This window comes from Stegastes partitus, unplaced genomic scaffold (genome assembly GCF_000690725.1).
Source record: "Stegastes partitus isolate 25-593 unplaced genomic scaffold, Stegastes_partitus-1.0.2 Scaffold1252, whole genome shotgun sequence".
NCBI lineage: Eukaryota > Metazoa > Chordata > Actinopteri > Pomacentridae > Stegastes > Stegastes partitus.
The window spans coordinates 98,185-113,987 of NW_007578983.1; the positions used below are offsets into that span (position 1 = coordinate 98,185).

General features: G+C 40.8%; 1 protein-coding gene across 2 annotated transcripts; it reads right to left on the reverse strand.

The window, feature by feature from the left end:
- Nucleotides 1-614: 614 nt before the first annotated feature.
- Nucleotides 615-14,931, reverse strand: uap1 (UDP-N-acetylglucosamine pyrophosphorylase 1). 2 transcript variants are annotated; one of them, XM_008297833.1, is made up of 11 exons: nt 14,881-14,931; nt 13,619-13,925; nt 12,135-12,339; nt 11,420-11,595; nt 11,135-11,307; nt 6,274-6,467; nt 5,984-6,124; nt 3,773-3,961; nt 3,498-3,539; nt 2,457-2,523; nt 615-1,340 (listed from the first exon to the last, which is right to left on the reverse strand). In XM_008297833.1, exons 2-11 carry the CDS (start codon nt 13,899-13,901, stop codon nt 1,248-1,250), a joined length of 1,563 nt encoding a protein of 520 aa, XP_008296055.1. In that variant the 5' UTR covers nt 13,902-13,925; nt 14,881-14,931; the 3' UTR covers nt 615-1,247. The 2 variants fall into 2 exon arrangements, with proteins under 2 accessions (XP_008296055.1, XP_008296056.1); XM_008297834.1 differs by lacking the exon at nt 3,498-3,539.
- Nucleotides 14,932-15,803: the final 872 nt, after the last annotated feature.

Sequence of the window (15,803 nt, forward strand, 5' to 3'; positions counted from 1 at the left end):
ACTTCTCAAACACTTTGGTATTATCAAATACTTGCAAAACTAATGATATCAGTCTCAGCTTTGTGTTATTTAGTTCTAATTTTACTGCGAATGAGAAGAATACATCAACTTGCTAACCTAAAGCTGGTGATTATGTAGCCAAAAACATCACAGAGCTGTTCGTTTGGCCATAAACTCTTATTAAGCATCGAAGGACGCTGTATCGACAAGTATATGAAATTTGTACAAAGATCCGTATACAGATCAGGACGCCGTCAAAGTTTTTTTTTTTTCCGCTCAAGTGCTCACACTGCAGCCTTTCACATCATAATGCAGTTATGGAGCTGGAGAGTAAGAAAGAAAGTGAGTCAGAATGGAGCCACAAAGCATATTTCCTGAATATTTGCAGCAGCGTTGCATGCTCTGGCCCATCTTGAACATAAACCATGTGCTGGAAACTCTGATTCACGACACCAGGAGCTATAATGCAAAAAGCACACCCTGCAGACACAGGCTAGTGAAACTCACACATTCGCATACTGTACGCTGATTTGTCAAAAAAAAAAGAAGAAAAAGAAGAAAAGAATCATAATCCTGTTTAGGCAACCACAAAAAAAAAAACAAAAGACAATGTGTTTTCCAAGTAGTAAATGTTTTTTAATAAAGATAATAGAAATCATAATCTCCCTTAAAGCTGAATAATGTCTAATATTCATCGATTATGAACAGAAAAGAAGCAGATACTATAAATACCCCCCACAGCCATGTACCTTGATTACATGCTAGTAAGAAACGTCCTTCTGATCATTTAGTCTCAGTCAACTGTCGTATAAAAATCACCGGGTAAAATGAGTAGATGGGAATTTCCACCTATAAAGCATCTATCGGTACATATAAAAATAAGTTTCATAAGCAAAATAAATAGAAGCACCTGCAGACTGCTTCATCCAGTCGGTTCAACAGGGATTTCGTACTTCATCTCATGCTGTGTTCAAGTGCTCTTCCAAACAAATATGAATGTGTGACATGACATCGACATACAAAGCAAAGGAAACTCGGATAAAAAGTAAACGACACACTTCATCTTGCTCGTTCATTCGTTCTGCACGGTGACGGCCTCGTTCACGAACACATGCACGCGTTTTCGTTATTGCACAGCGAAGACATCACAGTTTCTCCCCACAAACGTCGAGAGATAAAAGGGAGGTTGGTCTTTGGGTTGTCCCTCATTCTCTCACTCTCTCTCTCTCTGTTTTTTTTTTCACTGATTAAACTCCGTTCTTCACCACCTCGTGGGCTCCATGCTCATCGATCACCAGGGTGGGATGGAAGTCTCGTCCTTTCACCAGCTCCTCAAGACCCTTAAAGAAGCATAGACGCCTTCAGAACATTGCTCGAGAGTGTGCAGGTTAATTATTTCACAATAACTGCTCAAAGAAGGGGAGTACTTTGAAGCAAGATCAGTGTTTTAGCAAGATATGTTGAGCCTAAAGCTGGACTTTTTAGTGTCAGCTAATGGTGGATCTCCATGGTAACAGCTAACCTGCTCCAGAGGAGGTTCTGTTCACAGTTTGGGATTTAAACCGGCTTTCACCAATTCTTTTTCCAATGGTATGAGTGATAGAGATTCTCAGCTGAGAGAACACATCATATCTGCAAACCAGTTGAACTGTACATTGGTGATACAGAGGCCAACTATAGGAGTTGTATCGTCATTGGAATCTACATGCATTCAGTTGGGAATGCAGAAAATACATCAATATGTTTTTATGTTTGATCCTGATTTGCTACCAAGTCTGTTTTACACTGCTGATGCTGCAGCTAATACAGATTAGAAAATGAATCACTTTACTAGTATTTATTATAGACAATATCCAATCACTAACATTAACTTTATTTTGATTTAACCAAAACTTATCTAGTGATTTCTACATAACCTTCATTATGAGACAGTGTCAGACCTAAAAGCTCTTCTTGAGTAACATATTCAAATGTATGAAGTTTACAGTTTAAGAGCTTTAATGTGCACGTGTCACGTTAGAATGAAGTAGATGTAATGAGAGCAGTAAGTAGCAATAAGTATATTAACATAAACGATTACAGTTCTCTACCAACATTCCTCTAACATTTTCTAGCAATAACAGTACTTCTTTCCGTTTTTTATATTTTTATATTCTCCTCAGCTCTATATTATAAAAACCTGTTTGTCTCGACTTAAGTGGGTCCATTTTGTTTGGAAGAAGAGTGACATGATGCTTAAACGCCCCTCTTCCTGGTATTACACACAGAGCATGAGGAAGAAAACCTGAGTTAATGGAGTTGTGATGCTCATTATCTCTGGGATTTTAGTTTTTTTTCGAACCGACTTACACAAAGACAGCCTGGCTATTTAAATTTGCTTCGTAGTGCAACCCCTCAGGAGAAGAAGAACATCTGTATTTTCTGTTAAATGCACCAGGCTCCTTATGCCTCCTTACCTCTCCTCCGTAGGACACCAGAGGGGAAATCTCACATTTGATTGGCAGGTCTGTTCCGTCCTTCAAGCTGCATTGGAAAAGGACAAATTCAGGGAAGATCAGAGGGGGAAAAAAAAAAAAAGAAACGGAATGAGTGATTGTCTTGGGAAAAGCAGCCAGAGGGAGACTGTAACTGAGAGAAGCAGCTGTGAATCCTCGACACAGCTGTTCTTCTGCTGCAGCGTGTGATTAGAGTTCAAAAGGCAAAGAATCAGAGCTTCATCGCGACCAGTGATTAGTCCTCTGACCCGACTTGCTCTAGAAGAAAACAGATGAATGACAGGTAATGTGTTTGCATCTCCACCCAGAGCGTTTGACAAACTAGGAGGGGCTTTTGCGCCACATTGCTGTCATTCAACATGTTTATTTCTAGACAATAATTACAAGACAATCGGTAATCAAACATCAGGTGTTTCAGGTATGTTGCTGAGCAGCTGCCTGAAGAAAAAGCTTAATGATTAGGAAAGAAGCACACCCTTGAGAGCCTTTTTAACATTCATGGATGCCATGAATGTCAGTGAAGCACATGCTCATTTATTTCTGCCTTAAAAAAGAAGCGAATGGATTTCAAGGCAAACTAGCAAGCAATAGACCTTGTTGTGAATATTTCACATACAAATCAACATGTTCATCATATATTGCAGAGTGGTCACAGTTTGTGTGACTGGTTCCCATTTCCCAGCATGCAGAACATTACAAGTATTAGTAGAAATAATCGGAGGGGGAAAATAATCTGTCAGCAGGTCATTATGACAGTGCGTCATCTGACCAGGATGCTGAAGAGGACTGTCGACTAAACCGATCCTCGCTGTCATTTCCTTCATCGCAACCGACTGTAAAGACTGGCAGCGCTGCTGCAGACTCCTCTGTCTCAGTGGCAATGAAGGAAAGGGGATGTCGAGGATCAGACGTAATGTTATACGGTGTTAACACGTCTGAGCGAGAGGGTAAGAAAGCCAAAACCCCATCACCATGCACTCAATACTGCAGGGGAATAATTACTTTCTGTTGCCATCATCTGTGACACTGCCTGCTGCTCCGTCTCTGGAAACATTGCACGGGACACACAGGAGCAAGACCAAGCATGAGAGGGGGGAAGTGAGAGTGTGAGGCTAAAAGAAAACCATGTCTATAACAAAAACAAACAAACAAACAAACAAAAAAGCCAGTGCATACAGTGTGTACACAGTGTGCAAAGTGTTGGGAAGGTGAGAATGACCGCGAGGAACCCGCTTTTGTGTTCATGCCAAACTTGACGTGTAACAAACTGCGGTCACCTGGGTATGGCAGGTACGCGTGTGCCGTTCTCGTCGATAAAGTGGCCTCCGGCGTTGAGCACCCAGCGGTGGTGCAAGGACATCAGGGCGTGTCTGGCTGTGGTGGGTGTGTCCTTTCCATCCTGAGTGTCTGCATTCTTCAGCGGGGAGAACGCGTCCTCCCGCAGCACCTCGTACACGACAAAGGTCCTGTTTAAAGTACATCAGGATCCCATGAGCACACAGTGAAAGGACATCAGCACACAGCAGGCATTGTACATACATACCAAGGATTGGAGCTGAAATAATTAATAGGGAATCAGTCATGTGTCACAATAATTATATACAATATGGAGAATTGACAACCAAGCAACTTCCCCCCCGACATTATTTTGGAGTTGACGTAATAAGTCGACAACAGTTACTCAATAGAAAATTAAACTACAACAACTTTTAACATAGATTTATGATCAATAAAAAAGCTAATGCCTTTAAGCTTTTGTTCCACCTTTATGTTTTGTTTCTATCACTGTAAATTCGGTACATTTGGCTTTGGAGTTTTGAGTTGGACAAAACAAGCAATGTGATCTCTACTGATGAGCATAAATAAACAACTAAAACTGCAGTCATGTGGTCGAACGCTTTTACGAGCCTGTTAAGCTGCAGTTTACCTTCATATCTAATATGATATATTATATGTAGTGAAGAATTTGAAGTGTGTAAATTCATTCAAGAGAAAGAAAAAAGATTGAAATCTCTTGTGTGTGTGTTCACATTTAACTAATAAAGCAGATTTTGACAGAACACAATGTTGTAGCTGTGACAGTGGATGATGCTTCAAACATGGATGTCAAAGAAGCTGCTTCACACACATCTTCAATGCAACATGATCTGTACAGTTTCAAGGTGCGCATCAAAGATTACCAACTCTGCATCTGACCAAATGTGAAATATGGTCACAATCTCTTCTTCTGTTCCTGAGTTTTAGTGTTTAAAAATGGCCAGCAAAGTGTTTTTGCAAAACAGTATGCCACACTAAAGTTCTCCTTACTTTATCCTATTCTTAGACACTTACGTGGAATTTTTTGAGAATTACAAATGAATTATTGAGTTATGGCTAAAACCGTGTTTTGTGAAGTCACGGTGACGTTTGAACATGAAATTTTAATCAGTTTATAGTCAAGTCTAAGTGAATGTGTGTTCCAAATTTAAAGAAATTCGCTCAAGAGACATTAACAACAAGGGGACAGATGGATGGAGGAACAATCCACGATGGCTACAGCGCGAAGGTTTTGAAGATTTTAAAAATGAGTATTCCTTTATATTCTGAAAAGAATTCTCCAACTTCACCCTGACCTTATGTGCTGTTACTCGCTGGTTGTAATAAACAGTTAATTGAGTATTTGATGTCAACATCTAAAGTTCCAAACCACAAATGCATTATGAAACTGGATACTCTGGTTTCAAAATGTCGCCTCGTTCGTACAAAAGTGCAATGCCCTTTGACAGTTACATACAGAATACACATGGCACGTGGCTGCACAACAGACCATGAGGGTGCAGACCAAACAGTACAGACAGAACGAACAGAAAACAGTAGGACACTTTAAGAAATCTGGCAGCAAAATGAGTCAACCCATCTGGATTCAGCTAAATATGCCAGTTCAGGCAGCCCTAATCCATCTCTTCCAGCGGCACAAAAAACAATTTCTCATCCTTTTCACTTTGAAGTGCGGCGCAAACCGTTGAAGCAAGCTGGACGTGTCTGCAGTGTTTTTCCATCAGTCAATCATTACAGGAATCTTTTCATTAAATGTAAAGTTCTATTAGTAGTGGCGTGACTCAGAGCTGATGTCATGTAACACTGGAGGAGGTGGAATGAGTGAACAGCTCATAAACCTCCATCCTCCTGCGGAGAATTTGGCAGGCTCCGTCTGCTGGACCAGACCTTGGAGAAATGGCAAGACTGGGGCTGGAGGATAGGGATCAGGACTGGAAAATAGGGGTTGGTTCTCACATGGAAGGACAGATCAAGGACCAGTCAAAGCCCGGAGGCTTGCCAGAAGAACATATGCAATCCAGCCACTTCTCAAAAGCAGCATAAGTTATTCATTGTATTCAAAGTACTTCAAACGCTTTTAGTTTGAGGTAAGCTGCTGTTGTACTGATGCTGGCGCGCACACACACACAGACATTTTGTACCCTGTATGGAAAAAATGCACTTTAACTCACTTAGCAAACTGGAAGATGTCAAAGACGAATTTTTCCATTTTAATCCCATTTGGTTTGTCTGGTTTGATTATCTGACCCTGAGCATCCACATATGGGATCTTCTTCTGGGCCACATGGTGCTGCAGCTTTGGCTCGTATTTCCTAATACATAAACACAGAGAAAAAGCCTGTATTATGATGTTGTTCTTGGTACGAGAATACAAAACTACTGAAACAAATGAACACATTCTGGCAGAGAAGAGGACAAAGTGTACTAAAGCTGAAAAACATCCACCCGTTCATCGTCTTACTGGACTACATCTTTGAGGAAGGAGAAGCTGAAGAAGTGATTGGCTATGTTTCCCGAGTTGAACATCAGCCGGCCGTCGGCGCTGCGCTTCTCGGCAGTCGCCAGGGTGATCTCGCTGTACTCCACCACCTGATAACAGCCGTCCACCTTGCAGACCACACCCACTGCCTCTGTCGGATTGGTTTTCTCCACCACCTGGAAACAATGTCGCAAAAAGACTTTTTTGTCATGTGCGTATCAAAAATCTGTATTCGCTGCTATCTGCATATTAAACACATAAGTCACATACTTTAGACAGACTATATTAAATATACAGGTCCTAAAGTCCAAACTCAACGCAACAAAAGTGAATACACCTGTGCTCATTGAGACACAAGCTAGAAACCCTGTGAACACTGAAACAAAATTGAGCACAACTGTGATTTCCCATTAACCGAACTGCAGGAACATGGTTCTAAGATGAGCTGTGAACACCAGAACTTTCTCAGTTTTGGAGCCATCAGCTGCATTTTATCTGTATGTCTGCATCATGAAAAAGAATTACCAGGAGGGTTAGAAAATCTGATTTTGAGTCTTCACAAAGATGGAAAAGGATACAGGAAGACAAACTAAAAATCAGTATGAACACAGTGGCAGCAGTAATCAGGAAGTGTGAAAAGAGCCGTTGGACCACTAATCAGTGCTGCAGTGGCCGTCCTCCTAAAATGATGCCACAGACAGTCCGCTTATTGCACAAAATAACTGTAGAAATAGGCGAGCAAGTGATTCAGACTTCAATGGAAATCAGAGTTTTTCTGACAACACAGACAGTGTGAAGGAAATTGCACAACACCAGCCTCGTTAAAGAGGAAAAAACTTGCTTACTCATGAAAACTGCAAGATTAAACTTTGCTAAAGAGCATGTGAAAAAACCTGATGAATACTGGGAGAACACTTTTTGTTTAGATGAAACCAACATAAACTTGTTGGGCTCCAACATATCTGGCATGAAACTAGCCAAGACTGCCACAGTGAATGCAGAGTCCCAACAGTGAAACCCAGAGGTAGGATGGTGGTGATATGGGGCTGCATAAGTGCAGAAGGTTTCAGGGAGGTGACATTTATGGAAGGCATTGTGAATGTCTGTGGATGTACCAAAAATACTGGCTGACAAGATGACTTCCAGTCTGCAGAAGCTTGGCAGAAGAGGAATATTTCAACATGATAACGATCCAAAGCACAAAATCACACGAGTTTCTAATGAAGAAAAAAACTGTGACGTGGCCAAGTATGTCGCCTGACTTGAATCCAATAGCACACATTTGGTTTGCATTTTAAAGAGTAAGGTAGAGCAACACAACTCCTCCAGCAAGGACGGCTGAAAAAAAAACAAAAAACATTTCTGAAGAACGGCAGAACAGCTCTCCAGAAATTTGCCAAGAAAGATTGAGTCTGTCATCAACAACAAATATGAATCTATGAAGTTAAATTAAAGATTTGAATCTCATGAAGGAAAGGTGCACCAACTATTGTTGCATTGAGTTTCTACTGTGGGGTCTGTATTTTTAATTTAGTCTGAACTGTTGCTTTTTAATTCCACTTAGGAGCAAATACCCTACTGTGCAACTCAAGTTTAACAGTCATTGAATCACTGTGGGGTGACACAATTTTTAATCATCCGACACTGAAGTGATACTGCACAGCCACTTCTGCTTTATACTGTATATGAAATTGGGTTAAAGCGACATGAACGAGTCGTTACGACTCAAAAACTGCAATGACACAATCAGCGTATTCCACTATATACAGCCAGCAAGTTAAAGTCTGCACTGGATGAAAGAAAAAAAAAAAAGCCCTCTCCCCCTCTGCCCATCTGTCGGTGGCTAATGACAGAGTGGAGTCCTGATGAGGGGGTTGGTGAACGGGGTGGGGGCTGAGCGAGGGGTTAGTGAAGCCACATGAACAGTTCGTGGAGCTTTGTAATTTACGATGGGAGGGTGGGACTCTGCTCTGATCTGATCCTTCCATCTCTGCTCCACCACACAACTTATAATAATGTCAAACAGAAGCAGGGTCTGGATGATCCACAGTTAAATATTTGACTCTGCTCTGTGTATGCTGGAAAATAGACGCAGTGCGATGAAAATGATTTCACAACAGTGCTACGAGATGACGAGGCAAAACGCGTGCGTTGACACATGTTGTGATTTTGAAGACGTGGAAAGGGGACATCTTGAATTTGTATTTTGATTTAGTTGCCATGGCGTGTAACATTCTTCTTCAAACTAATTGGAAGGACCTGGCAGCAAAGGTTAGTCACAAATGTACTAATTTAAGCGGGACATCTGCTGTCAATGCGCCATCAATGTTCATTTAGTCAACAAAAGCAAGTCTCCTGAGGCTCTCCTGCTAGTTGACTCTTTTAGATACCAGTGTTCACATAACTATTTTTTTTCTAACAAATATTGAGCTGGTTTTTCCTCTTCTTTCTCCACATTTGTATGGGTCAGCTGAATACACATTAAAGCCCTTGCCACTGTTGAATCTGGAGATGACGTACACAGTCAGGCTTTACCTCCAACTTACCTCCTTTGCCTAACCTTTCAACGAGAAAGCATCATAAATATTTTTGTTCTCTCACTCTGTTCGGGCTTTCCAGTCAAACAGCAAGATTTACAACTGTCTTTTCATAAACCACCAATTATATATTTATTATATATCGTTTTTTTGTTGATTTAACCTTGAAACTCATGTCTGTGTATCAAAATTGCATATTTAGAAGTTTTTTTCCATGAAAAAAATCCCTTCCTACCTAAAATGCCGTAGACATAAGTCTACACCGTTGTTTCCTCTAGAATCTGTAAAGTCCCTGCTTCCATCTCACTCTGCACAAACATACATGTTAGAATCAGAAATCAGTTCTGATAAAGAACAATAATACTTAAAGCTAAACTGTACTGATTGACAGAATTGAAGCCTAATTTTGTTACGTATTAAACCTCAGAAGTCTGAATCTGTGTTTTAGAACCTGTCATCAGTACACTGCAATTTCATCATAAAATCATATGGACATGTTACCAAAGTAAATAATAACAATTAAAAAATTAAAGACTTGACTTTCACCAGATGGAAAAAAAGTGTACGATCACCAAAACATCTAAAATATATATTGTTTACGGTGGATTCCTTTTAACTGTTGTCCCTGAGGCTTTACCAAGAACAACAAAAGCATAATCCATCTATCCATCCATTATCTGTACACCGCGTAATCCTCACTGGGGGCATGGGGGGCTGGAGTCTATCCCAGCTGACTCAGGGTGAAGGCAGGGGACACCCTGGACAGGTCACCAGTCTATCACGGGGCTACACTTAGAGACAGACAACCAAACACACTCACATTCACACCTACAGACAATTTACAATCACCAATTAACCTCAACTTGTTTTTGGACCTTGTGGGAAGAAGCTGAAGAATCTGGAGAGAACCCACGCTGCACGGGGAGAACATGCAAACTCCACTCCAAAAGCATAATTATACTGCATTTATATTTCTTTTTTTTATGTTTAAGACAGAATAAGAAATGTATCTTGACATTTGTATATCTTTATCTTACCTTTAACCCATCTTTTTGCTATTTATGGTGTCGTGTTGTTTTGCATTGTTTTCCTTTGAACAAAAAAGGCAGAAAATGACTAAACTACCTTGGCCAGTGGAGTTTGCTAAATGTTTTGTTTGGCGCGTCCCAAATGTACAATTTTTTGGCTGCACTCAGTTTTCAAGGTTATTCATTCTTCACTGTCCCTCTAGGGGGGCATTTGATTTGCAGCAAAAGTACACACAGTAACAGCAAACAACAACCTACATTTTTACAAGAAACATTTTTTTTTTTTTACAAACAAAAAAATATATGATCATTCATGATTGTTTATTTGCAAGTCAAAAATATTTAAGTCCAGCACTAAAATGCTTTTTTCCCCCCTAAAAATTAAAGTACACTCCTAAAGTAGTTTCCTGGCTTCTTCACATCATCCTCATGCTATCTGAGACCGTAAGAAAAAGGAGAGAAGACTCTGGGGTTAAACCCTCAAATTTCCTAGAAAGCTGTAATGAATTCACTGCTCAAGAAGACCACAGGAGAGAAGCAAGTGGCTTCTGTCTCCACCCAGTGGTGAGCTGTGGAAGGTGCCGCTGTCTAGAAATGGACCAGTAAAGAAACTTGTGGCCACACCTTTCTAATACTTGACAGTCACCAACTCAACACATCTGTTGCCTTTTGGAACCTCCTGGAAGAACCAGACTGACAGATCAGACTGGATCACAAACAGGCACAGTGACTCTAATATTAGCACACTTTGTTCTCTTGTTAGGTTCTTAGGTACTTCAATTACACACACTGGCATTTGCATAAATAATGTGGCCCTGTTGGCTAAACTGTAATCTTTGCAATATCACTTATACTTCCTGGACAGATAAAGGACAACTCTGGGTTTACCAGTGTCGAAACGTGTTCGATAGTGAGATGTCAGCATATCAAGCAACTTTATGACAGGAATATAACGCATCATCATCCTTTTTTATTGTTCTTGTTATGATGCATGTGATACGAGAGAAGATCTAGTAAATGACGTTAAGATTATGGCTCCTGTAACCGTAAGTGGCAATAGTGCTCCTGTGACGATATCAGAAAGCTGGTAGCACCAATGCTGCTGGTTATTCTGGAGCTCTGAAGATTTCATATCTTACTTCAGGTGTTGTGATGGTTGATTCCTAAAAGTAATACTAAAAATGGATTTCCAGTCTCTGATTCAGTGTTGTACCTAATTAGCTTTGTAATTAAGACAAATGTAAAATCTAAAAAGAAAAAGCAGGAGGTGTGACCAACCTTAGCTCCACAGTCCGCTCCCTTCTGCACACAGAAACCAACAAAGGCGGGGTCGGCCACTTTGACCAGGATGTTATCAACACAGTAAACATGGATGAACTCGATCCCCTTCCGCTCCATGTCATCCATGACACCCTGGTTCCCGAGAGCTCTGTAAAGACCGCCGTTGCCATCTGCAACACAAACACACGAGTTAGAGAAACACAAACTCAACTGGGCAAATAAAACTCTCACACACTGAACGACAATGTACATAATAAAGTCGATAATCCTGTGTGTGCGTACCAGGAGCCATGGAGAGCTTTCCTTTGCTCTCCAGGATGATCTTGCCGTTGTAGTCCATGGCTGGTAGCATGCCCTGCTGAAAGAAGATGATGTTGTCCTTGTCCAAGCCAAAGTTGTTATGTCGCGAGAAGAACTCCTTGGTGGCCTCCATTGTCCTGCCGCTGGTCATGATGTACCTGAAGGAAATAAATAAAGGCACATATTTGTTTGTTTTGTATCAGTTGAACAGCAAATGTAAAGGCTGTATCTGAAGGATGCATGCTCAGGAAAACCAAAGAAATAAAAATCCTTCAAAACAAAAAAAACAATAAAGTTTAGGTGTATGGTGGTAGACAATAAAAAAGATGATGTCACATGCAATTTTGAATATAACTTTCATAAACTGTTAAGCCCTGTGTTTGGAGGACTTTATACATTCCATCGCCTCCTTATCTCCATCTTTCGCAATATCAAACTGTAAACTGTCCTTGAATCAACTCTGCAGGGTACTAATCCTTTTCCAGTAAAACAACTTCCTTGATTGAGTTTCCTTTGATGCTCACAGTGACTTGGCCCACTTACTCATCATGCAAACATAACTGGGACAAACCGCTTTAGTTCTCGTTACAAATATAGAGACGGTATTCGGTGGCTCGGGCCTGTTTATTTTTCTGAAACACAGCAGTAGATTCAGCTGACTAAAAAAGCCGTAGTGATCTGAAACCTGACGTCTCACCAGGGAATACAGCACTTGATTTTGTGCTTCTGCTCAGCCAGCTGTTGCAGTTTCAGAATGCGCTCGGCTTGGATCTGAAAGAGGGTTTTGTGGGACGGCAGCCCCACGTCGTACATGCCTTTGGGGTAAGAGACCCCCAGCCTGGTTCCCTGGCCCCCTGCCAGAAGCAAGACGGCCACTTTACTCTGAGAGATGCAGCGAAGACCTGAAGGGCGAAAGAGGAAAAGAATGTGTCTCACAGTGTATTTTAAATTGTTGTCCACATGTAAATCTACATAGATGGATGGTATAATACGCAGACTCACTACACTTATACAACATCTTATCTAGTGGTAGACATAGTGCACCTTCATTGCCATTATAAATACACCTTGGAAAAATAGTTATAAACAGAACCATAACAACATTTATTAATGCCATTTGTTGAGCATTTAATGATGTTGATGTCATTCTGAGACCAATCCTTCAACACTTTAAAGACGTGACATTAAGCTAGCCTTGAACTAAAACCTAATAACCCAAATGAAGCCTGCGATCGATATCCCTGTGGTTCAATGGGTCAGTGTTTTATAGCAGTTCCAGTTTATCTTACATAAACTGCTGCTACGTGACATGATGCAACACTACTTGTTGGTGCCAAAAGACAAATTTTATACCCCTGTATTGGGTGGGCCTGCTAGACTTTGACTAGTCAACCAAAAATACGCAAACACACAGACGCCACACCCAGTTTTTGGTCCCGACAGCTCACGATGACCTCATGAGCGAGGGTCAAGAGGCAACTCTAATTACGTCAGTCCTAAATCAGAACCAGATGCTTTCTGCTGCCCCTGCTGTCATCATGCCCACAGGAGAAAAAAAAAATCCTGCCGATTTAAACAGTCAAACCCCTACAGCGAAGGCGGTTGCGCAAAACATAATGCAAGCCAACTTACTCATATTTCAGATCTACACTGGGGAATTAGACTGGGAATGGTTTGCGAGTTTGTACAACCACACAGAGAGCAAATGAGTTTCTGATGCTGCTCAGCTAGGACTTTGTCATAAACTATTGCATAAGTTACATATGATTTTGCGTGGGTCTATGTCTGGAAGTCAATCTCTGAAAATATGAATAACACAAGTAATGAGAGGAGCCACTGACCCATCTCAACATCACTGCATCTGAACTACCATGTGATGCTTTAATCCCCTCAAGCTTCCCAGTCTGATACCAGTAAATCTTTCCTGTCTCACCTGCAGGCCATCACATGGTACTTGAAAGTTTTCAGGACTTTATTGCTAGACTCTGGTTTCTTAATCTAATTGCAGTAATTGCGCATGTCCTGTTTAACAGCAGCTGACGGCTCACTGATTTCCTGCTACTGTATGAAACTTGTAAAATCAATTCTTCCTTGTTCCTTAAACTAACGCTTCGGGCAAACAAAGCTTAAAGGCAGTACCTGTGTGTGAATATACTTTCTTGAACTTAAGACGGCGCTCACCTGTCAGCTCCCAGTCTTTGAGAAGCTCCCTGTCTCTTGTCACGCTCCCCAGCACCTCCCTGGGCACTGGCTCCATGCGTGCATCCATCTTCTCATGCTTGCCGCTGCTCGACGTCTCCATAGCATTCTTGAAGAACCCATTGATCTCCTGAAAGTCCATCCGCTGCAGGTCGAGGGCCAAGTCAGCCTGCTCCTCGGGACTCAGCTCGCTCCAGAACTGCAGGGTGTGGGACTGGCCGGCCTCAGCCAACCTCTCCTTGAGTCCGCTGGTGCTCGGGTCCATGATCAGCTGTGTTTTTTAAAAAGGCTAAGAAATAGATGAAAACAAACAAAACTGATGAACTGGTACCGATAAGCAAAGCCAGCTATGACTGACGAAGCAAGAAGTCGTATCATAAAAGTGGCGGTTTTAGAGGTGATCCTAATATATTTAGGACTACATTTGATTGCATTTAGGCAAAGAAAAAACAATAATAACACAAAAGTTCAATACTTCTATGAATAATCTGGAAGTTACACACCTGGAGTTCAAAATAAAATCCTCAGGTTGCTTGATGGTGACTAATTGGAGCTCTTCTGGCGAAAACTGACCTCATGACTTAAGTATTTCTACAATCCAGGCTACTGCTGGTAAAACAGGCAAAACTGGTGACAACATATCACCCAGCATGGCATTTATATCTTGATCTGCAGCCTTAAAATGAAGCAACTACTGGAATGTTTAATTGCTCTGTTTGTTTGAACCCACACCCACCATAATTAGCCTGCTGGACCAGGAAATATCCCTGGAGGGATTTTTTTTAGCATTTGAATGAGATGCTGAAGGAAGCAGCAGCATAGGAGGATGTATTATAACCTGTCAAACATACTGGTGAAATAATTATGAGTTAAATTATTCATAAAACTTTTTAACTTAATGTTTCCAGGAGGCTGTGTCAAGTCAGTTTAAGTTGAGGCTTCACCAAAACACAAACAGGGATGCCTCACATCACAAGCAGCGCAGAGAAAATCGGTATTATTACTGTGTCATAAAACAGACGGTTGTTAATAAACTCTAATATTCACAATGAATGTATTTACTATTTAAGCTACATGTCTCAGTGTAGTTAGCTGCTGCTGCTGCTGTCTTCCAGCAGCAGCAGCAGCAGCAGCGGAGGCAACTCGAGCCGAGCACACGCTAGCAGCTAACCGGCTAACTTCAGAAGAAACAGTGAGCGAAGAGAAGAAGTTAAACATTAATGAATGAAACAGTAACGCCTCACCTCTCACTGGGCTCCTCTTCGGTTTAAGACCATGAATGCGAGTCTCGGTGCGCTTTCTTGGGCTGCTCGGCGGTAACGACGCCTCCCACCCGGACTACACCTCCTGTACGTCACGTTGACGTGGCAACGGCGACGGCGCACTGAGCGCTGCGTTCAAAAGCTGCTCGTAAAATGGAACGACCAGTTTGGCGGAATATTTATTTATTAAATGTCTACGTAGACATACTTAAAATGTCAAATGACTCAAAATTCGGTCATCTTACAGGAATGTCATAATTGTAGAGCCAAACAGAGTGTTTTCTCTCATGTAAAACTAAAAACAGTTTTTAAAAAAACAATAAAAAATTGGAAATATAAAATACAGGCCCCACAGTAGGAACTCAATACAGCAAAATTAGAACAAGTTTTGTTATGATAAAAGTACATTTATAATCCTGACAAGGGTTTTGTTCTACTTTAGTAGGTTGGATTATTTTATTTTTATTTTTTTACTTTAGTTTACTTGAAACAAAAATGTTAGATAGTACATTCAAAAGTTATTTCTGATTGTTAAAACGGTGTAATGATTGCTAGTCAACCTTTCAAACAGATAATAACACCTTCTCCTTGGTTAGCTTTAAAGATAAGATAAGATCAACTAAGATAAGATAAGATAAACATTACTGATCCCTCACTGAGGATATCTATATATGACATCAGCTAGATACAACTTAGGCATGGAAGAAGCAAAAGCACAATATTGTTCAATATAACAGTGCAATAAGGCTAAAAAAAAAAAAAAAGAATTAAAATAAAGATATATACAGCTTTCCATGTACAGATATGGCCTGGTAAATGTACATATGGGTAAGTACAGGTATGACATGATGGAAAATGTACAAATGATGTTACTGCATTAGATGATGGTGTAAATCATTTATCAA

Coding starts and splice junctions, on each gene's coding strand:
- uap1 (XM_008297833.1), bottom strand. CDS start 13,901: ATGGACCCGAGCACCAGCGGACTCAAGGAGAGGTTGGCTGAGGCCGGC. Junction 11,308..11,419: donor AAAGCTCTCCATGGCTCCTG/GTACGCACACAC, acceptor TTTGTGTTGCAG/ATGGCAACGGCGGTCTTTAC. Junction 3,540..3,772: donor CGCGTACCTGCCATACCCAG/GTGACCGCAGTT, acceptor CAATGTTTCCAG/AGACGGAGCAGCAGGCAGTG.